At 40.0% G+C, this 23,998-nt stretch overlaps 1 protein-coding gene across 3 annotated transcripts in view; it reads right to left on the reverse strand.

Annotated features, from left to right (window-relative positions):
* SLC25A13 (solute carrier family 25 member 13) overlaps positions 1-8,073 on the reverse strand; it is a 167,134-nt gene extending 159,061 nt beyond the window's left edge. For 2 of the 3 annotated variants that reach the window (XM_036230375.1, XM_036230374.1), the window contains exon 1: positions 7,927-8,073. In XM_036230375.1, coding sequence (XP_036086268.1) covers positions 7,927-7,941 — 15 coding nt within the window. In that variant the 5' untranslated portion in view covers positions 7,942-8,073. The remainder of the gene's footprint in view (positions 1-7,926) is intronic. The other variant, XM_036230377.1, reaches the window with a different exon arrangement.
* Positions 8,074-23,998: the final 15,925 nt, after the last annotated feature.

A 23,998-nucleotide genomic window follows, 5' to 3' on the forward strand; every position in this document is an offset into this window, starting at 1 on the left:
CCTGAACATAACTGGGGGACACAGGACACACCTGTTCAGGGAGGCAGAGGGTTTAACTGACCCACCTCTTTGCCCACATCCAAATTCCTGTTCATGGTGTCTCTCCTGGCTGCCCACAACAGGTATTTAGGAAAATGAAGTTGTAAACTGCAAGTGAGGAATGATGAAGAAGATGTGTTTCAAATAATACCCGGCCCCAGTGTGGAATCAGAATGAGCCAAAAGACCCCAAAAATTTATACTGAATTTTGTCACTATGTATTTAATTGTGCAAAAAGTTGGATAGACAACCAATTCAAAAAGTGCTGCACCCTTAGTTTAGAAAGGTAGCTACATTTAACGATGCAGTAATGAGAATTCCAGACCAATGGTCTTCGAACTTGAATGTATACACAATTCCCTGGCGATCTAGTTAAAAAAATGCAGGTTCTGATGCAACAGAATCTTCAGCCTCAGGTGAGTCAAAAGACGCTGCAATTGTAACAAATTCCCAAGTAAAATCACTGCTATTGGTACTGAGTCTAGCAACTTCCAATAGCAAGGCCCCAGGAAGACCACTCCACGAATCTGGCTATTGAAGCAGCCAGCAACCATGCTGGCTTGCCATCATGGTGAATATTCAATAGACCATAAGCTTTTAAAAAGCGTACCACGTTTTGTTCAGGTAGGTCAAATAATAATAGGTCTCCCCTAGTTTTCAGTTTGGTAGGAATATCCCAATCTTCAAAAAAAACAATTTTTGACATTCTTATGGCACTTCATAATTCCCAGAGTGTTTCCACATGTTATATTTCATCTGCTCTTCACAGATGTCACAAATGGCCAGTGTTTTCCAAAGGGTAACACCAAGCAGCCAGAGAAGTTAGACTTGTCCACATTCTCACCACCAAAGCAGTGGGCCCGTAACCAAGGTTCTGACCCTTTCTCGTCCAGGGCTCTTTCACTAAACCAGAGCTATGGATTTAGAAGGAAGAAGGAAGAAGGAAGAAGGAAGAAGGAAGAAGGAAGAAGGAAGAAGGAAGAAGAAGGAAGAAGGAAGAAGACGAAGAGGAGGAGGAGGAAGAAGAGGAGGAAGAGGAGGAAGGAGGAAGAGGAAGAGGAAGAAGAGGAGGAAGAAGAAATAATAGTAGTAGTATTAGTAGTTGTTGTTGTTGTTGTTGTTGTTGTTGTTCTCAAAGCCTCTTCCACATAAGAAAGCAATTCTGAGCTTACTGATCAGCTGGAGGTCTTCTGCAGCTCAGCCTACAATAGAGGCGAGTATCAGACACAGGCAAATTGCATGTCTGACTCAGAGAAATTACCAAATATGCACCTGAGGCTAGAAGTCTGTTCAAATCAGGCTTATGATAGGGTTCAGGACCTATTACCCCAAAAGAATACCTTGGCATATTGAATATCTTAAGCTGAATGAGTCTGAGAAAACAGCAGAGGCAGGAAGGTCACTCTGACCTTCCCCACAACCACTGGACACGCTCTCCTTCCCTGAAACAGGTTATAAAACTCCCAGGTGAAAGGTCCCCTCCCTGTACCAGGAGGAAGAGTGACATTCGTGTCACCAGAGACAGGAATTAGCCCTCATCTTCCTAGTTATTTCTTCACCATTCACTGCCCCTAATCTACCTTTGGTCTTTTAAATTCTCCACAAACTTACTGTTTCTTTGATCACCTTTGTGGTCTTCATTCTCTTGTGAGGGTGCCCATGTACATGGTATGCCTTTTCTCCTGTTAATTTGTCTCTGTCAGTTTAAGTTTCAGGGGCAGCCAGGGACATTAGGAGGGTCGCGGAAAACTTCCTCCCCTATATTTACTTATATTTTCCACTTACAATTTTCTTACAAATTGTACTGCACAAGCGTTAGGTGAAAGATATTTTACCATCAAACAGTAAGTGTATCTTGAAATATCTGACTCATATCAAGTCAACAGTTTTCATGGATAACATGTGGAAACTGTGACTACATGTGGAAATCAAGACAAAGCTACTAGCCTAATAACAGTCATTAAATAGAGTGGTTTATTTAAGTTGAATTGCTAAGAATTTCAACTCTGCCTACTTTGCCATGTTGTCAGCACCTAACGTCAGAAGGAACCATCCTGGTCTATTTTCACTCATGCAACAGCACCGAAAATTTCCAAAGGAAATAGTGAGTATGAGTACTCTATCTCTTAAACATTTCCAATCAGCCAACCAGACCACCACTCTACATGTCAGCCACTGGGAATAATTCTGAGCTAATAGACCAAAACCACCATTAACTGGGTCAGTTTGACCCAAATAGGTCTGGTTAAACAAGCCATGAAAAAAAAAAAAAAGGTTTGCTCAGTTGCTGTTAAATCTTTTGCTAAGGGAATTATATCACTGTGACAAGGCACATCCTCCTTACTCCCAAGCAGAATCAACAGGTACCTGCAGATTCACACATTCCTCTGTTTCGAGGCCCCACCAAAGGCAACCAAGGAAAGGGCAGGAAGGCTAGGTGCTCCTGAAGCAGGAGAGTAGGTAGGAACTGTGCTGAGCAGGCCTAATGATCGTGGGTGATGGAGAACACAGGAAGGAATCGTTCCATTTAAGAATACAACAGAAACAGACCGGTTATAGGGCAAAAGGTCAAAGAAGCAGAAGCAGACAGGGCTCCTCCTGACTTTCAATCCTTTCCACCTCCCAGTTCTATATTTACTGACCAAAGGTTGTAAACCCATGTGACCTATCTGGAGAACACTGACCACACCAAATTAGGTTCCGCAGGGGATCAGGCTGCAAGATCAGGGTCATTCTTTCCAACGTTTCCCTCCTCGAGCACTTACTCTGATCTGGAAAACCACTGAGACTTCACAGGTGGCAAAAGGAGCTTCCAATCACTTGGTGATAAAACCTATATTCTGGGATAATTACAAAACTGTATAAACTTGGGATGTCTAAGCACCAAGGTGATATTGGGTAAAAGGACTGAAAAGAAACTGTCAAGAAAGAAGAGAACTTGCAGGTACCCCTATATGTCTTCCTTTGCATCGACATAACCAAAGATTACCATTTATTTCACTGCATTCCTTCCTTATCCCGAAAAGGAGCCACCAGAGAACTGAAGCAATGAGCACGTAAACAACCTAGGGGGTGGCCTCTGAAGCACATTAGATTCGCCTGGCCTGGTGAGCTTTTAAAAGCCTTGAGGCTCAGGACACACTGAAGTGCAATTAAATCAGAACTTCTGGGTAAGACCCAGGCAATGGAATTTTTATATGACTACGACAGGAAGTGAACCCCTACCACAGTGCAAAAAGGCAAAGAGGTTTCAAGGGAACTTGGACCAATTTCAAATTTTTCTGGGACCCATTTCTCTACCTGATAAAAGTGAACAGAATTGATGAGCAGAAGAGTGAGGATCATTGTGTCATTATAAATCCCAAGGCTTAGCCAGCTTAGCCACTTCTATCAATTTAAGAAACCCTAAATCTAAACATCAGTAAAACCACAAAAACATACCATCATCATGGTAGCATAAAACCAACTCAAAGACTCCTTCTTGCCTAGCACAAAAACTGGTCTGCTCTATTATATCACCAAATGCATAGCAGTTTTTACAAAACATAAGGGAGAGGAATACTTTAATCTGAAGAATATCCTTAATAAACTCGATCACATTTCATCGTCAATAACAAACCTCTTTACAGGTTATTATTATAGATAGGAAATGTGAAAAACATGGAGGTTAAGTGCATAGCCCAAATCCTTAGTGAACAATAGGTTAAATCTTTTACAAAGGTATATGACAGTGATAACAGGAGCACAACTCTGTGAATACATGAAAAACCAGTGAACTGTGTAATTTAAATGGGTTAACTGTATGGTATATGAATTATATCACAGGTGGACCTCAATTTTCTCACCTGTAAGAACAAAAATAGAGAACACCTACTTCTTGGTGTTATGAAAATTAATTATATGTAAAGTACTTGAGAAAGTGCGTTGGGAAAGTGTAAGTAGGCACTATGTAAGTGGTTCTTCAAAAAAAAGTCTGGTTTACACTGAGGCTCCTGAATTCCTCTCCTAAGCCAAGTCCCCCTCTAAATGTAGCACGTGTCCTCACCTCTCTGCCTTCCGTCTGCTGCCTCCTATCACTGCAATGGGTCCTTCCTCTTGCCTCATTCGTTCCCTCTGAAGTACTACCACTTTTAAGACATATCCTCCTCTTACCTCCACAGAAGCGGGCTTCCTCCCTGATGCTCCCACAGCCCTTGTTATGGCACTAACTCTACATAGGGCACCTTCGGGAGAGGATTTGGTCCATGACATGGCTGTGGGTTTCTTGAATCCCCAAATGGAGTCCAATTCATTTTCCTATCCTCAGTTTAGTCCCATTTGGAGCATGAGAAAGGAGTATGCCATTCATAGCAATAACTCATCCAAGAATGGAATATCAATACTAAGTGTATTAGTCATATAGAACAAATTTTCATTATAGGGATACCTTACTTAAGGAATTTTGCTTTATTGTGCTTCACAGATATCACGTTTTTTTACAAATTGAAGTTAAGACCGTTCACCAGCAAAAAGATTATGACTCGTTTTATTGTAGTGGTCTAGAATCAAACTAGCAATATCTCTGAGGTATGCCTGTATTATTAATTCTTTAATTTGTCCCCGGAATTCTTTCTTTTAGTTCTAGGCTAATTTCACCCAAATTACTGGTCCATGTCCAATTTGATACCTGAACATCTTTCATGCCTGAACTCAAGTGAGCATTCTCTAACTTTTAAGTTTCATCTAGTTTAATTTCATCATTCTGAATTTATAATAAACTCATCCAATGACAAGGAAGGAATGTTCACTACAAAAGGGCACAGAGGGGAAGGAAAGATATCTTTTAAGAATGCATTTTTGTGACATTATACAAAAGATAATTTTAAAACTCATTTACATTTCAGTACATACAAAGTAGTGTTTGGAAGTTTTTAAAACAAATACTGAAAACAACACAAACAGTACAGGCAGACCACTTACCATTTATCATCTAACAAGGGAACCCAGAAAGATTATTCCTACAAAAGTAGGCGGCAAGAGAATGGAAGCTTTTTAAAGATCATCTCAAAACACCAAGAGTTTTAGATCAATGTTACTGCATGAAAAAAATAAATACCTCTTGCATCATTAAGCATTAAACTTCATGCAGAAATCAAAATAAAATGCAGAGCAGAGACTAGATTCTCAGCTTTGCTATTTAAAAAGAGGACTATGAATTAGCTACATTTGACTAAAAGACCAAGGAAACTAATAAATGGTCAAGAGATCAAGAAACTGCTAGTTGTGGCTAAGTTCATCCAGAAAACAAAGAATCTACTTAAATATTCAAACAATTGTCCCACAATGAGTGCTGGATTTCATCTACAATTATTGAGTTTCGGATTCCTGGCCCAATAACTTAAGACACTGCATTGAGCTACACTTCTCTTCTAGTCAGGCCCCTCAAGTTTTAAGAGGATGCCAATCCTACTACTCTCGATGAGACTGTTAGGCTGGTGGCTCCGTGTTCAACATGTAATAATATCTGCACTCCAGAAAAAAAAGCAAAGAGCACAGCCATGAATTCAGGTTGAGCAGCCCTGACTAGTAGTTGACAGAATCATCCCACAAGGATAGTACCCAAAGGCAACTAAGTAAGGGGCACTCTTGGACTAAAGTAGACCAGAACAACTCATTTGGGGACCTTTTAAGAGTACATTTACTGCACTGCCCTTGAGCTACAATGATGTACATAGGAAATGGCCTTATGGAACCCACAGATGTATATCCAGTGATGATGAGGTAGTTTGTAATCAGTTCGCTTACAGCATTTAAAGGTACATGGGGAGAGAGTACCCTCAGCTCAGATAGCAGCAGTACAAGGAAACCTCTCTCCCAAGTAATTGACCTCACTGATTGTTTCCTCCTTGCCTTGGCTGCTAGAAAACTCAAGTCACCTCTAGCAAGTATGACCGTATTTTCCACTAACCTTAGTCCTGGTTTCATCTTACTTTATCCTGTTTTTCTCATCTACTCTGACTTGATTTTGATATTTTGTTGGATTATAAATATATGCATATGTGATGTGAGCCATCAAAAATCCCAATAAAAGGCAAGTTTAAATGAATAAAGAAACAAAAACAAGTTCTCGAAGAGTGAAAATGAAATGTTTCATCTTCCCTGATTCTCACTACTGAGCTAAAATTCAAACGTACCTATTGATATGTCAGTTTAATAAAAATACAACCAAAAAGTTAAGCCTACTTCCATGTCACTTAGTTTATTTCATACTAGTTAATCATTCTTATCTTATACTCTGATTATATGCATATTTCTCATTTTAGGTTGCTCAATTATTTTATCTCCAAAGTAAGTAAAATTATTTCATTCATCTACAGATATAAAAATGGCTGTAAAGTATGGGTGTCTACTCCCACCTAGAAGAAGTCAGCTGGAGGGAACTAATTCACATCAAGCCTTGTACACTGATTGCATGCAAATTTAATGCAGCAAAAAAGGTCAAAGGCTATTGGGTTTGAAAGGGTTAACATTAATTCTTCCAAAAATGAATCCCAGTGATCCTCAAAGAATGGACCTAAAACAGTTATACATACCTGTGTGTTCATACACACACTCACACACACACACCCAGAGAACACACCTGAGGATGGAACTCTGGAGTAATTACTGAAAAAAAAAAAAAAAAAAAAAAGGCCACTTAGGCCACATAGTTAAGGAACATGAAGAAGCCTGTAGATTTAGGGAGCCTGGAGAAACTTAAGTCATAGAACAACATTTAAATATATTTGTCTGCTTACAATTTCCATTGCAAATGTGATTAGTTTGCTTGAATAAATAGGAATATGATGTGTTGGCCATGTTTTCCTCTGGAGGGTTATCACAGAGTTTTGATTAAGGACAAATGTTTGAAATGTTGGGTATATTTAAGTTCACTGCACTTAAAATGAGCTAAGAAGTTGCATAGGCTTGATTAAAGGGCTGCCTTCGTGAACTTAAAATTAAAAGCAATAAATTCCAATGATTCATGTGATTGGGACTAAATATGGTATCCTGCCAGAAAAGTTTTGAAATGGAGTCCAAAGAGATGAAATGGTGTCCAGGTTTCAAGAAACGGTGAAAGAGGAAAGGTCAAGTTGTAGGAGCTGCCTTTCCTCTAGATTAGTGAATGATTCACATTATGCAGAATCCCTTTTAAGTAGAACTTCACAGGAGTTACAGGCTCCCAGGACAATCTGTTTTGTCATTTCTAAAATGAAGTCTCTCAAACGCTCAGAGGCCGGTATGTAAGTGTTGTCAGATGGGGACAGTGGGGAGAAGGATGGGAAAGGTGAGGGCTGAGGGGTGGGGGTCCTCTGGAGTTTGTCCGCAGACTCGCGCAGGCCAACTCTCAATCCATCTCCAAAACGGAAGTCAAGGTGACTTCTCCACCGGCGGGAGGGCGGAGCCTTGGAAACCTAAGAGGATCAGGCTTCAGCGCGGACTGTGGCCCCTGGAAGCAGCCCGGGTCAACTACAACCGGGGTCAGGGGCAAGAGCGCGCTGGGGTGGCCCAGGGGACCTGCCGACCCCAGTCCCTCCCCCGCCCGGGCGCACCGGTCCTCCTCGCGGGCCCTGGCTCAGCTCGCGGGGCGCCGGTCAGGTACCGGCTCCCCTCCCGGGCCAAGCGGCAGGGTGCAGACTGCAAAGTTTCTGCGGCAGGGTCGGACCTCAGGGCGCGCACGGGCCGCCTCTGCCGCCTGGAGTGGCCATCACCTTCCTCCTCCCGCTGCTGCAAGGTGAACAGCTGCCCCACTCCCCTTTCTCTGTGCCTTTCCCGCTGCACCGGCCCGGCACGTGAGCGCCCGAGCCTCTCGCGCGCCCAGGCCCGGTCGGATCGGCGCGCTCCCCGGGGCAACGGGCCGACGCTTACCTTGGCGGCCGCCATGCTTCGCCCGGGTGCAGGCGGCTGCGGGACCCCGTCTCCCGCCCGCTCTCGCTGCGGCCCGGCGGCTCACTTCCCGTCCCGGCGGCGTGCGCGCCCGGCCTGCCTCCCCACGCCCTCCCGCCCGCGCGGGTCATGCGGGCGCCGCCAGCCCATTGGCTGGGCCGGGCCGGGCCGCCGCGGCGCGCGTGATGCGGCCGGCCTCTGCCCTGCGCCCGGGGCGGTCCGGGGCCCGTGGGCGGCAGACTGCACGCGGGCACGTGACCGTGGCCGAGCTGTCCAGCGGCGGCGACCTCTGCGGCGGGAGCCGGGGGCCAGAAGGGGTGCCAGCCTGTCTCCTGGGGGAAGTTGGCCTCTCAGAGGGCTTCAGCCGACACTGGGGGCCACTCCAGGGCCTTGGAGACCCACGGCCTGAGGAAGTTGACAGCTCCGCTATGTCACATGTTTAGCTAGCTTTTCCTTGTTGGTTCGGTTTCAAAGTGGCTCCACTCTGCACTGTCTTACAGTGGATCCAAAATCATTGACCAGGTGAAGGGAAGAGAGCAAAGCGATGGCACTACGGGTGTATATATTGCAGAACATGTATTTGTGGAGCTGCTTCGTTTCAGTCCTGCATATTAGGACTGTAGAGGTCAAAAGATCCACCACCGCCCCCCCCCAAAAAAAAAACAGCCCTACTAAAATAAATAAGTCACATTTTAATGGAAAATTAAATGTCTAACCTCCAGAGATCTTATTGCTCTTCATCAGAATTTCATTCCTTTGTCTCTGCTAATCAAAATCTATAATTAAGGCGATGGTGGTCAGGGAAAAGGGCTTTTACATGTTTGATGGATTACAGATATAACTTATCAGCGAGAGTGCTTCTCACTAATCATTTTAATTAACACTAAATGAGAGACTACTATGTGCCGCCAGGCACTGTGCCAGATGCTGGGAACACCAACATGGCTTGAGAGATGGTCCCAGCCCTTAAAGAGCTTACCAGCTAGTGGGAAGGCAGACACATAGTTAACTCGGATATAACCTGTTAAGGTAACAAACTGTTCCCAGAGCACTATGGGAATATTGAGAACTAGAGAAGCCTCTTAGAGGAGAGGATGCCTAAGCTAAGTGCAGTAAAATGGCTCTGTATTAGTCCAGTGAGGTGGAGGAGAAGAGTTTCCCAGCCAGAGGAAATGAGGAGAGGCAGGAGGCCCAGAAATTCCCCACAGCAAGTTATGAAAGTGGTTGGTCATGAAAGGTAATTTCAGCTGTGGGTGTGGTAGAAGAGGAGTTTGGACAGGCAAGTAGGGACTTTGTCATGGAGGGTGTTGAGTACCATACTTAAGGGTGTGCACCTTAGCTGAAGGGCTTTAAGGCAGAAAGTGGTGTAGCCAGGTTTATCATATACATGGATCACTCTGCTCACAGAAGAACAAGGCAAGAATGAACTATTGGAATACCCAGACAAGACAGGGTTATACATAGGGGTGGGAGAGAGAAAGAAGTCAGCCTGTCTTGCATGTGGCCTCTGGTGTGGATATTGGAAAGACAACAGAGATCAGTGTTTTGAGCTGTGAATATCTGTCTGTAAGGAGAGTGTATGTGCAATATATAAATTATGTTATAAAAACCGAACAAGAAACATTTCAAAAAAGAGTGATTAACATACTCTCAGAGGTCTAACAGAAACCTGAAAGACTTGAACACGTTCAGAAGCAGAGGAAAATGACTGAGCAGAGAGTGAAAGAATCAAGACAAAAGCAAAAACAGATTGATAGAGAAGAGGACAAGCCTAAAGCTTATGTGAATGGGTGGTCCCAGCTACTCTAAAGGGATTTAAAAGATGCAGAGAAAATACAACCTCATGTAACCAAGATCACATCATATATTGCATATTTGTATTTAAGGGCATCACTGTAGCTCTCCTTTTATAATATACGCTTTAAAAATTTTTTAAATGTAGTAAAATATATGCATCATAAAATCTGCTATTCAACCAGTTTTAAGTGTACAGGTCATCAGTGTTAAACACATTCACATTGTCATATAACCAATCTCCAGAAACCCTTTCATCTTGCAAACTGAAACTCTATACCTATTAAACAATGGCACCCATTCCTTCCGTCCCCCAACCTGTGGCAACCACCATTCTACTTTCTGCCTTGGAAAATTTGACTACTCTGAAAGTGGAATCATACACTTTTTGTAACTGGTTAATTTTAACATAATGTCCTCAAGGTTCAGCCATGTTGTAGAACGTGTCAGAATTTTAAGATTCTTTAAAATTGAATAATATTCCCTTAAGTTTTAAAGAAAAAAAAATCAAGACTGTTAGATTTTTTTTCTTGAAATCCTAGAAAATTCAGGAAATTATAGTAATGACCCCAAAAAAATCACTCATAATCTTACCAAGAGAATTAGCCACTATTAACATTTTACTGTATTTTCTTCAAGTCTTGATGTCTTCATGTTTGTACATAGTCATATTTTTAAATTTAAACACAAAATTTCATACCCTGTGTATACATTTTTTGTGATTGCTCTAAAAAAGCCCCTGCAAATTTGGTGGCTTACAACAACAGAAATTAATTTTCTTATAATTCTGGAAATCAGAATTCCAAAAAAGAACCTTAAGGGGCTAAAATCAAGGGGTCAGCAGGGCTGTGCTCTCTCCAGAAATGCTAAGCAAAAATCTGTTTCTTTGCTTTGTCCAGGGGCTCATGGCCCCTACCTCCATCTTCGAAGCCAGCATACATAGCATCTTCTCTCTCTGCCTCTGCTTCCCTCTCATGGCCTCTCCCATCTGTGATCTCCTTCTGCCTCCCTCTTATAAAGAAACTTGTGATGGCACTGAAGGTTCACCTGGATAATCCATGATGCTCTCTCCACCTCCAGATTCTTACTTAATCATATCTTCAAAGTCTCTGTTATATAAGGTAGCATTCACAGGCTGTAGGGATTAGCATGTGGGCAGCTCTTGAGAGGGCCATTAGTCCACTTACCAACCTACCACACTATGGACACAAGTCTATCCACAAAGAGATAAAAGTGTATTTTAACTAACATTTAGGGTCACTCCGTTAATTAAGCTTCTTCTTTTATTCTAGAATTCCCCGAAGCATGAAATTTTCAAACAGTTAAACTATCACGAGCCCTAAAACAGGAGAGATGCTCCTTGACTTCTGCATGACCTATAATTGATAGTGTGACATGAAACACCACTAAGAAGATAAAGTATAAACTGGCTGGGAGCCTGCCACTTTGTGTCCTGCCACTTTGTCTTGTCCTGACAGGTTTAGGTACCCTCCTGATAAGTAACTCATCTCATACTTGTCCCTCCTGTCTGCCCCCAGACCACCCTCTTCCCTATCATTTTGAAGTAGCTGGCATTGAATTTCAACTGAAGAGGGCCTGTTTGGGTTGAATGGTGTACCCCAAAAGTCCAGGATTAGGATTATCTCAGAATGTGACTTGTTTGGAAATTGAAGATGTAATTAGTTAAAATGAGTCATACTGGAGTAGGGTGGGCTCTTATGATTGGAGTTCTTATAAGAAGATACGGGGACAAACTGAAAGAATACCATATGTTAAAAAGCCAGAAATTAGAGTGATGCAGCTACAAGCCAAGGAACACCAAGGATCAAATGGCCACCACCAGAAGCTAAGAAGAAGCAATGAAGGATGCTATCCAGAGTCTCGGAGGGAGCATGGCCTTGATGACACCTTCATTTGGGACTTCTAGCCTCCAGAACTGCGGGAGAATAAATTTCTGTTGTTTGAAGCCACCCGGTTTGTAGTACTTTCTTACCGCAGGCCAAGGAAAACAATATAGGCCCAAAGGCTGCCTGTGTCTTGTAGCACCAGATGCCTGGCTGGCCTGCTAGGAAAACAGCTATGATGGGGAATGTGAATAGGCACACAGCCTGAGCATGAGCCCTGTTGAGAAGAGTGAGCTTCCACCTTCCCCAGAGCAGCCGTGACTTGTACATGCACTTTGGTCATGCTTTGAAACTGATTTTCTTCAGCTCCATGAAAAACAAACAAGCAAATACAAGGCACCGCTATCACTACCAGCATGCCCTCAGATTAGATTGCTTGAAAAGGTATCCAGCAAGAATGCTTGCGAAGAATGTCATCTACAGGAAATTTGAGGCACGTAACTACAAATTGCAATACTGATCCTTTGTGTGGATTGCACTTTGCAAAGGTAATGCCAAGGCTGGTAAAGGACATGTGTGACAGAGCAAAAGGAGCACCATGAGATAAGTAAATGAAGAGCTCTCAAGTTCTGATCTAGCAGCTGAGACTCAGCAACTCAAGGACACAAAGAGCCCTTCTGTGCAGTCATTTGTTTTTGGAATCTTGCCGAGTGTCAGATCAAGCATGATAAGCCTTCTCCGAGAGTGTGCTAAAAGGTAGGTCAGAAATGACAGTGATCCTACTTCTCAGTAGATCCAAAGGAGAAAGCCATGTCAACATTTTTAATGTTAAAAGGGAAGAAAGGCAAAGGAGAAAGTGAGTCAGGACAAGGAAACATAAGACACGTTGAGAAGTAGGATTGAAAACAAATCCCCAAAGCTTTGGGTTATTTTGCTCTGAGAGCGAGGCCTTGAATAGCTAGTTTCTGAGAGCAGAGCAGGTACACACAAGCACATACATAAACACCTGCCCTACCCTTGGCTGAATGGAGGTTGACCCTCGGTTTCACTAAACATAAAATGTGCATTGAAAGTTACCCAAAAATGGAAGTGGGGGTCATAATAGCTAAAGGGGTCTACTGCGGAAAAGGAATAACAATTTTTAACTTTACAATGTAATTCTTCATAGTGTTCCAGTCAATAGCCAAATACTCCAATTCAGTGATAAATGATTAAATTCACAAGAGCTCAATCCTACAGAACATTGTAGGAGGCAAAGAAAAATCTGATACCATCACTGCAAATCTGGGGAGGAATATACATTTTCAATTTCAATTCAAGGCCCCATGCTACAATGGAAAAGTATCTTAAATCACTATTGGAGTGACAGACGGCCTGTAGTACCCCAAAAACTCTAAGCAAAAGGAGTTATGTGATTTCCATGTACTCTAAGAGCAGAAAGGCCTCTTAAGAAAGATTAGGCAGGTAGCTGATGCTGACCAGTATTCATGGAGTTGTATACATTACTTATTCTTCTACGATATTTATTGCTGCCTCTGCCAACCGAGTCTCATATTCTAGTATTAAACACGATTCCTGCCCTACATTATAAGGACTAGACCCTGGCACAGAAGCAAATGTGAAGAAGACATAGTCCTGGGCCTCAGGGAATTCACAGACCTGTCATTCGGGTCTTCATCGAATGCCACTATATCAGAGAATTCTCTGCCCCCACTCCATTCACCTATCCATCCCTTCATGATTTCATCCTTCCCTAATCATCACCTGGCATACTATCATCTGCCTCTCCCATTAAAATGAAAGTAGGAATTGCATCTTTCTTGGCTCATTTCCCCATCCCAGTGCCTGCAACACTACAAGGCACTCAATAAATATTTGTTTAATGTATTTATCAAAAACATGGGCTTCTATGCATAAGGCACGATGGCCTGCCAATACAGACTGAGGGAGTTTAACCCAAAGGGGCCAATGAGTGTAAATTTTTATTTATTTGTTTGTTTTTTGCAAAAGGAAAAATATTTAATAAAAAAAAAGGCACAACAGAATCAACAGGTATAAAAAGCATATATAGCGCAAAGACCAAAAAGACAGAGCTATTAACCATGGTCCTTATAAAGACTAGGCAAGAACACATGAAAAGGTCCCCTTCCCTCATTTAGTGAACTGGCCACCATTTGAAAAGTTATTTTAAATTGCCATTTTCTTCCCACTTTATGAAAACCCTAGAGCTTGGTCAACCAAGAGTATAACAACTTCTAATATTGTATTCGGGACAATTATAGGTTAAGTTGCTCCCCTATACTTAATCCCCGCAACAAATTTTGAGGTACAAAGAGTAATGTGTACTCATTTTACAGATGAGAAAAGTTGAGGCAAGGACTCAGGATGGTGGAATAATCTTATTCCTTATCTCTATCCAAGGTATCTAACAGTGCCGGCTACAAACTGAGGAGAGTCCCATTCACAGGCTGCTTAAGTCCCCTACCTTGCCTAGTGCCAAAGGGGCCAGAAACATTTCATTCCTTTTGGAAAACATTCACTACTAATTTTAAAAGAGAGAAAAAAAGAAAAAAATGAGATATTTTTATTCTTATTACAAGTAAAATGAAAAACAATACCAACTATAGGAAACGATAATCCTCAACCTCAAGTTCTCAATGCAGAGATGTAGGGGAGCTAATTTCCCTGTTCCCCTATGATACACACAAAGGAAGCTTTGATTACGTGCTGTCGTGACATCGATAGTCCATCCTTAGTGCTAGAATCCACCACCTGACTCCACAACAGAAACATCCCCCAGGACTAACTTCAAAAGTGAGATCTTATCTAAAGATACCATATACAGAAAGGTTTTTGGTAAAAAAGCAATATCCAAGAGTAGATAACTTTGATCTCTGAGGAAAAAGGATCAGTAATAAGGGAGGAGGAAAGGAAACTGTTTGAATTAAAGTACTTAGTTACTGCTTTAAAAAAAAAAAAAAAGCAATGCCTTGGGATAAGAAATTAGATGCTGATAAACTCTCAGTGTTATGACCAATGAATATGTTTAAATTAAAGCCATTGTGATAATTAGGTTTCATCCACAATTTTAAGGCCCACTCTGAATTTCCTATGTGAAAGTGTTAGACCGGAGCAGTTTCCTTTTCCAATATCTTATTCCTGCCACCAGTTCATGAGAAAAATGTCTCTGGTTTCTTCTACAACACTACCAAGAGAAGTGGATAGATAAGAAATAGTAGGATGTTTTGGATAGCTCCTAATGGTGTGAGCATAACAGAAGTACAAACCATGCTGAAGCAAGACTCGTGCCTTATATCCTGTTAGACAGGCTGAGACCCTGGTATGCCAGTTTCCTATTGTTGCTGTAAGAAATTACCACAAATTTAGTGTTTAAAACAATATAAATTTATTATTTTATAGTTCTATAGTTCAGAAGTCCAAAATGGGTAAAATCAAGGTATCGGCAGGGCTATGTTGCTTTCTGGATGATCTAGAAGAACATCCACTTTCTTGCTTGTTTCTGCTCTAGAAACCATCATGTTCTTTGCCTCATGGCCCTCTTTCTCCATCTGCAAAGCCAGCCACCATAAGTCCAATTCTTCTTATATCACATCACTCCGATATCTTCTGCCTTGATCTTTTACATTTAAAGACCCTGTGATAGCATCAGGCTGGCCCAGATAATCCAGACTAACCTTCCAATAGTAAGATCAGTTAACTAGTGTACTAGTTTCTCAGAGCTGCCATAAGAAGGTACCACAGACTTAGTGTCTTTAACAACAGAAACTTATTTTCTCACAATTCTAGAGGTCGAGATGTCAATAGAGTTAGTTTCTTCTGAGGTCTCTCTCCTTGGTTTATAGATGGCTGTCTTTTGCCTATGTCTTCGCATGGTCTTTCTTGTGTTGTAATCTGCTCATTTTAACTTAATTACGTCTTTAAAGACCCTGCACCCAAAACAGTCACATTCTGAGATACTGGGGGTTAGTATTTCAACATATAAAGTTTGAGGGGGACATAATTCAGCCCATAACAATTAGCAACTTTAATTCTACATGATACCTTAATTATCTTTTTCCGTGCAATGTAACATATTCAAAGGTTCTTGGGATCAGGTCGTAAACCACTTTGAGGAACCATTGCTCTGACTACCACAACTTGTTCTGAGAATGTCGTCACTGGTGTAGGAAGTCTTAGAGAAAAAATAGTTCTTAAAGTAGAATGTTTGGTACCTTTAACCATAGTACCTACATTCAATTCCAATAAAGCAAAACTGACTTCTCAGGGCAATTACATCAAAAGTCTTTCAGGAGGTTGAACCCAGTTTTTATGGCCCAGAACTAGGATACCCATGGTCTTATATTGAGCCCAAGTCTGTGTTTATGAATCTGGCTGAGGTCCCCTGGGCCCGCAATACCACTCAATGCAGTGGCTAATCAAGCTTAGGCTATCCCGTTGCTTCCGTGCACTCAGAAGGGACACATCAGGACAGGCAGGTGTTCCAGCAGGCCAGTGTTTGACCAGTCAGAAGGAGCGGCAGCCAGTTATGTGTACAAAGAGCTGTCTGGCCATGGCTATCTGGAGCATGGAGCGTTTTTCTTCTAGCACAGCAGTTTCGTTTACAAGAATTCTTAAAACTCTTGATCAAGAGTTCCATAATTTTTAAAGAAATAAGATGCTGTATAAAACAATTTTACTAAATTTTACTAGAACTGACTTAATGAGACCTACCCTATGTGTTTATTTAAAAAAAAAAATGGAACAGAAAACACTATGTAGATATTATGAGACCTATGTGTTCATTTAAAAAAAAAAAATCTGTAGATATTGTTTCTCTTTTTTTCACTCTTTTTCTTTAAACACCTAAGATGTAAAATAAAAAGAGAACTAGTTACATTATGTAAATTCTAGCACTGGTTCTCATTATTTCCACATCAGTCTCTCTCTGTGTTTGTCTAACCAGCTTTAGCTAACATGGTGACTTAGAAATCAGACAGACCTTTATTTGAGTCTCAGCTCTGCTACTTACAGCTGTGCAACCTTTGGTTAACCTCTCTGACCCTCAGTCTCCTGACCTCTAAAACAGAAATAAAAATATCCATTTTGCAAGGTTGTTACAATATTGAATTGAATGTATATAAATCATTTAGCAATAAGAATATGCAATAAATAATAATAATAATACTAGAATGAGAAGGTCAGAGGAGCTGTCCTCTGAGAGTACTTCCAGCTCCGTTATTCTATGAGTCTATTCCAGTGTTTTTCCTCCTAGTATTACATTACTCAGATGAAGACTATTTATGCTAGGCTTATTCTCTCAGGATCTTTCAAAGGCGGAAAAACAGGAGGGTGACGGAAGAGAGGTAGGCAGGTCAGTTTATAAGAATTGGGAAATCTATTTTTGAAGTTAGAAATCGAAACTCCAATAAAGCAGAGAGTATGAAAGCACTTGAGTATTTAAGAACAACCTTTTAGTATTAGCTCTAGATTTCCAATTTGAAAATACTGAATCAGTCTGTTCATGTCTGAACTAGTTTGTCAGTTGGACACAATCACAGTTTTAGCCTCAGGCCCACCAACCAACCTTTGCAGTGCTTTATCTTACTTCCTGCTGCTACTGCCTGAGTCCATTAGGGCTCCACTGCTAGAAATAGAAGCCAGCACATTGAACCTCCAAAGATTCTTGCAAGTAGCAGAGCTAATTCACTTTGGTTCGTAATATGGCAAAGAAGATCTTTAAACATCAAAATTTTAAATTAAAACGAAATTCTCCTCTCCAGGGCTGTTTCTTCACCAACGAAATGAGTACACTTAATTTTGAAGAGACTCAATCAAGTACTAACATTCTATCTTCTTGTCCTGAGTCATTTAGAGAGCCAGCCAGCTAACCTCAGATATAAGTTGGAATAGGAAACCATTCACTTTGGTGAGGGTGGGGAGGGTGGTATGTGTAGGATAGTGATGGCCCCTGTATTTAAGTTGCAAACCGTCCTTTAATAAGAGAGCTGACTTCCACTTGATCCAGTCACCCCCCTGCCAAGATTCATAGCTCAGATAGGTGACTGCCTATTCTGTGTGGCAGAAAAAAACAAAAGGTAGTTGAAATATGCATCACAATCTGTGGCAAGCAATATCCTCTAAAACTCCTGGTTAAATGTAGATGGCTGTCCTGGTAGAGCCAACCCAAGAAGCTACCACAAGGTATTTACATTTTTGGAAGTCCTGGGCTAGTGGAAACAGAACAGAAGTTCTAATACTATAACCACAAGCCCCCTATGGCTACTGAGCACTTAAGATGTGGCTCGTGTGAATTAAGATATACTGAAAATACAAAATGCGTTAGATTGCAAGGATTTTTTTGTATAAAAAACAGATGTAAAACATCTCATAAAATATTTTTCATACACATGTTGAAATAGCAATATTTTAGACATATTGGGTTAAATAAAATGTTCCTAAAATTAATTTCACATGTTTCTTTTAACATTTTTAATGTGTCTAGCAGAAAATTTTAAATTACTCAGTGATTTGGATTGCATTGCCATTGTACAGTGCTGATCTAAAGCTAGAGTAACCTGTGCATCCATGCACATGCACATTGTGGAGGAGTCAATGCAGAAAAAGGGAAGAGTGATAGAGGGGATGGGAATGAGTCAAGAAGACATTCTACCTTGTGGGTCCTTAATTCGTGCTCAATCACACCATTATGCAGCAAGCTGAGAAAAGTTCCACAATGTCAGGGCGCTGGATCGAGACCCCAGAGGTAAAAATTCCAGGGATTTTCAGGATATGTGACTTCACATGAGGATAGAGTATGACCAATTGGGTAACAGGGGCAGGAAGGTATAGCAGGCTGAGGAATCCAATAAGAATATTATTCCACTCTACCTCTCAAAATTACATCGCACAGTGCACTTTCTCATTGGTGAAGAGAATTATAAATAAAAAGGATAAACCCTAAAAGGTGCCCCATGGTGGATTAAACAAAGAATGAGCTTTACTGTTAATTATCTAGAAACAGAATTTTGATTTCTTTTTTGCTTAAGAGATAATTTTGAAAATTCTGATTAGATTATAATGAGTTTTGGCAATGTGGAAGACAACAAAGAAGAGAAACAAAAATTATCCATATTCCCCTAACCCAGTGATAACCTGATAACACAGGTTATCACTGTGTTAAAGTACCTTTCTTCCAGTTTTTTTCTTTGTATGCGTGAGTGTGTGCCATATGATGTGTTACAGTATTGAGATAATACAATTCATTCCTCTTATTATCTCACTTAACAATATGTCATAAGCACTTTATCTGTCATTAATATTATTTAAAAAACAATTATAAATGGTTACCTAATAGTATATCATAAGAATTTACCAATACTTCAAACATTCTCTAAAGAGTGGGTATTTACGTCATTTATCATTTTTATCTATCATAAGTAAAATGTGATGAATACCTTTGCATACCCAATTTGCTCTAAGTTTCTAAGGAATGTAGAAGAAATTTATAAAAGTCATTATGGAAAATGCAAAGGAAATTGATGAGAGCTGGTCCTCAGAATCTTTATTTTTTTTAATGGAGGAAGTCAGTTGAATCAACTCATTAAGTTCTCTTACTACTCTAAAGTTTTATGTCTGACTGTTTAGAAAAACATTCTATTTTTTTCATTTTGGGGTTCGTTTTGGTCATTAAAATATAGACAAGTATTTTCTATATTGTGGAAGATTTAAAACATGTTTTGACTATTTGGTTTTCCATATCAATTTCAGAACAATCTTCCCTTTGTACTGACTACAGATCAATTCTCTGTATTCTAAATTTCATTTTAGAAGGACTGAAACCACAAAGGGAAAATTTTAAGGTACAGTAAAATAACACATTAAATATTAGACATGCTCAAATCAAGTGTTAAGAACTATAAATAGTCTGAGATTTTGGTCTATTTACAAGCTAACAAGCTTCTCAGATGGTAGCAGAAGACATGAGTCCCTTCCTGGTCAGAGACAAAGGATAGTTTATTGCTCAGTAATAGCAACAGCCAGAGCATCAGCTTGGTTTTCCCAAGCCCCAGTTCCCTCAGGGCAACACAAAGAGGGCCAGGTGATACTTGAGCAACCATTACAGTGAGCTGCATTACAGGAAAAGAACCCTGAGTTAGGAAGCGTAAATCATTTATAAGAGACAGTAAGCATGCTGTTCTATGTCCAGGAATGTCCAAAGCTGTTTGTTATACAAATGTCCTGATAAGATAATTTGGAGCAAAGGCCATCAGAGCCTCTGTTCATTATATGTGCAAAAATGTGACAGACATGTGGAGAATTATCTTTAACATGAGCATGTATACGGTATTAGGAACTAGAATATATAGTATATTTTATTCACAAGCTGTCATTATTTTCTTCAGGACCAACCTGAACTTCACTTTGGCATAATCTACTTCCTTTCCATATTCCTTAGCCACAGAGGTTAATGTCTGCATGTGTATGCTGCAAAGTATCCTATACAGAGAAACTTATCGGTAGTGCTGTGTGCTCCCATCAGAATCCGATAGCTGTCATGTCCACTTGCATGAATGCAATCAAGGCAAACCATCCCTGCATTGCCAGCAAGAGTGTAAATGTTCGCAAAACAGCCTAAGGGGCTCACTCTCTCCCTTCTGGGGTTTAGAATGAAATAGCACTCCAGATCCCCCATATCCTCTCTACAATAACCTACATCTACTGGATGTGGCTGAAATGCCACTGATCACCAGAAAGAGTTCAACAAGAGGTCTCACCAAAAAAAAAAAAAAAGATTTTGTTCCCTAAGGGAAACGTCTTTATAACGTTGACATGAATAAGTTATGAAAAGCCTTCATAACTGAAAGAGACATAATCATCATTCATGTATAACAGATTTGTTTATTCTGTAAAGATTCATTTCAGTTGATTAATTATCAGTATCTGCTGATGGTGGGGGGAACAACGCTGCTCTGATGAGAGAATTATTGAAGTACACGCTTAGAATATTTATCACTGAGCACATATCGTATAAACTTAGCATATTTATCATGTTCTTTCAGGATGGGCTCTTTCTTCCCCAACATAGATTAAACATGTAGGCACTTTCCCCTCCAATATGGTCCTTTACTCTTTGTAGAGAAACTTGCTCTTTTTATATATAATATCAATAGCCCCTACTATAATTAAGTATGACTTTGTTAAGTGGTTCTTGTGTTATTCTCAATTTAGGCAGAGCTGCTCTAAAATAGAATGCAAATTGTCATCTCTTGCCACATTAAATTTAATCTTAGCCAACTAAGTCCCAATAGTACACTACTGTTTAAAGCAAAAGGGACAATTTGTATTTTCATTTAAACAATTAAGCAGTTTAAATGAAAATTAAAAGTGAAAGTTGACTAAATTTAAATTGAAATATTAAAATCAATATTCTTCAACATAGTCTGTATATAATAATCTTCAAAGAAACTTTTTCCTTCTATTTATTGAACATGATAGTAAGAACTATTTATTGATTTCCTACTACATATCATACACTGACTTAGATGCTTAGATACGCTTTCTCATTTAATCTCCAGTAAGCTTGAAGCTGATATTATTATAATCTCCTCACATTATAGCATAAGAAAGTAAGGCATAAAGAGACTTGGTCACTTACACAATATCACTTGGCTTACAGGGGGCCATGTTGGGATTCAAATGGCTCTCTGCTTCCTGAGTCAGGGCTCTCAACTACTAAACTGGGTTTGCTCTCCCTTCTGGACTTAGGCAACACCACTATATTAGGAGTCAGAAGACTTAGTTGTGATTCCAGCTCCCATAATACTATCTTTGTGACATTTTCACCCTCTTTGGGTCCTACTTTCTCCAAAGTTTTACCTCATGTCATCTACCTCTATAGCTTCAATGTCTGACTCTCAAATCTTTATATCTTTCTTTAGCTCTCTTCCTGAATTTCAGGCCCCTAATGATTATTTCTATATTTGCTATGTGATCATAAATACTTTAATATGTCCAAACCAGACACCCTCCTAACCGGCCCCTCCCATACTGGTCTCTGTCACAACGAGTGGCACCATCAGTCACCTTATTGCCAAAACCAGAAAATGCGGGACATCCTTGACCCATCTTTTTCTCTCACTCTCCACAACCGTTTGATTACTGTAGATTTAAGTGCTGTAGATTTCACAATGTAAATATCCCTTCTCTCCGCCACCACCACTGTGGTAGTGCAAGTGTGACCACTTCTCCTAAGGATTCGGATAGAATTTCTTAACCATCTCTTAACTGGTCTTCCCGCCCCCAGCCTCATTCTCTTTCACACCATTCTCGACCCAGCAGCCAAAGTGAATCTTAAAAATCCAAACATTATCAGACCACTCCTTTACTCAGAATCTTTTAATAGTTCCTCATTGTCCTTAAATAAATTCCCAAGATTTTGACATTGCTTACTGGCTCTGAGCTACCACTTTAGCCTCATCGCTCTCCTCCCTGCAACCTCTGCTTTAGTCAAGCTGAACTAATTTCGGTGTCTTAAAATCTTTCCCACTCTCTTGCCTTGGTTCTTCTCAAATCCATTCATCCCACCCATGAGGGAAGGTATTCCTCTATTCTTACTACTCTGTCACTTTTCTTCCAAGATGATTATCTTCCAATGCCACATGGAAAGGAGATAACAGAGTTTCAGGATCTGGTTTCATGCTTCCTGCTTCCTATCATGATGCCTTGATTTGCAGGTATCTATAATACCTACCCTGCTCAAAGGAACCAAGTCCTTTCATTTTCCCTCTCTACCAAATCTTTCAAATATTTGAAAATATGATTGGATCATAACCAACACAGAAAAGAGCCCTAAACATTTAAATAAGCAGTTTGCCCACAGGAAAATTGATTTCTAATTGATTAGGATGACTGATAATTTGTGGTTGGGGTGTAGTAAGCTCAGCAGTTGCCAGCAAGCCTAAGTCTCAAAGGATTCAAGATATCAGGTGTTATCATAACCCTGACACCCATGTACAAATTAAATCGAAAGCTACTATTAGCTTTATTGCTATTAAGCCTAGAAATTTATCATGCTCTAAAACTTGTCAGAGACTCTCAGACATCATGAGGCTTGATGTAGCCACATGGAGCTATACGAAGCCCCATTGTTTATGGATCACTTTCTCTTCCATTTTCTCCCTCTTGTGACTTTTTCCATCATTTTTTCAGCATCAGAAAAATGCATTCAAAAGATTATAAACAGCAGTTGGTAATCAGTGCATAACAGCTTTCTGTGTATAATACAATCATTAGGTGTACTTTAGACATTTGGCATAATAAGAGTACTGTCACTGTAAGAGAACTCTGTCAAAGTACCAATGCCTCCCGCTTTGAAAATACACAGATCAATTTTGTGACCCCTATGGACAGGGAACAGTATAATACTTGCTTGGCATTATTTCATCACTAAGTTCAACTGATTTTGCTCATCAAATTCTAAAGAAAGACAGTATACATGCAAATGTGTTAATACCAATTTCTCTTACACACTATTTAATATCCTGCAATCTTGCTGTATTCTTGATGCCTTTAAGCTAAATTTGAACATGATTCTAAGTCATATCTATAGCTAGTACTAGAGCGTTAGTGAAAGAAATTTTATGTTGTTGAGTACTGGACATGTAGCAATTAAAACAAAAATGCATTTCTTATGAGAAATATCCAGGAAAGGGAACTTTATAGAGGCAAAATAAATTAGTAGTTGCCTAGGGCTGAGGGTGAAAACAGGGAGTGACTGCAAATTGGCATGAGGGCTCTTTTGGGGGGTGAGGGAAATATTCTAAAACTGAATTTTAGTAATAGTTGTATGATTGTGTGAATATACTAAAAACCATTGACTTGTATATTTAAAATGAGTTATTTTTATGGTACATAAATTATAGCTCAATAAAGCTACGTTTTAAAAAATCAACTATAGTGAACATCTTTATACTCGTATCTTTGTGGTCCTATGTAAAGTATATCCAGAAAACTAACTGAGAGCTATGTAATGGGTAGACTAAAGGGAAGCCTATTTAAATTTTTAATTGAAACCACCAAATTGTCTTTTAAACTTAATTCACCAGTGTACTATCCTACTAACCCTATATGACACTATTCATTTCTCCACAAGGTTGCTAACACCTGATAATCTTACATGTTTTTGATACCGTGACAAAAAGCTTGTTGTCATTAATTTTTGTCTTTCTAGACTGTTTTAACCATTTTTTTTTATACACTTACTGGCCATTTGTATTTCTTTGTGAATTACTTATAGCTTTTGTCCATTTTTTAAAAAAGTATTACTTGTCATTTTTTTTATTGACTTGTATAATCTTACATACTTACGCATATTATTTTTTTCTATTGTAGCCACTGCAGATGTTTTTTTTCCTAGT

This window comes from Rousettus aegyptiacus, unplaced genomic scaffold (assembly GCF_014176215.1).
Source record: "Rousettus aegyptiacus isolate mRouAeg1 unplaced genomic scaffold, mRouAeg1.p scaffold_m13_p_13, whole genome shotgun sequence".
Taxonomy (NCBI): domain Eukaryota; kingdom Metazoa; phylum Chordata; class Mammalia; order Chiroptera; family Pteropodidae; genus Rousettus; species Rousettus aegyptiacus.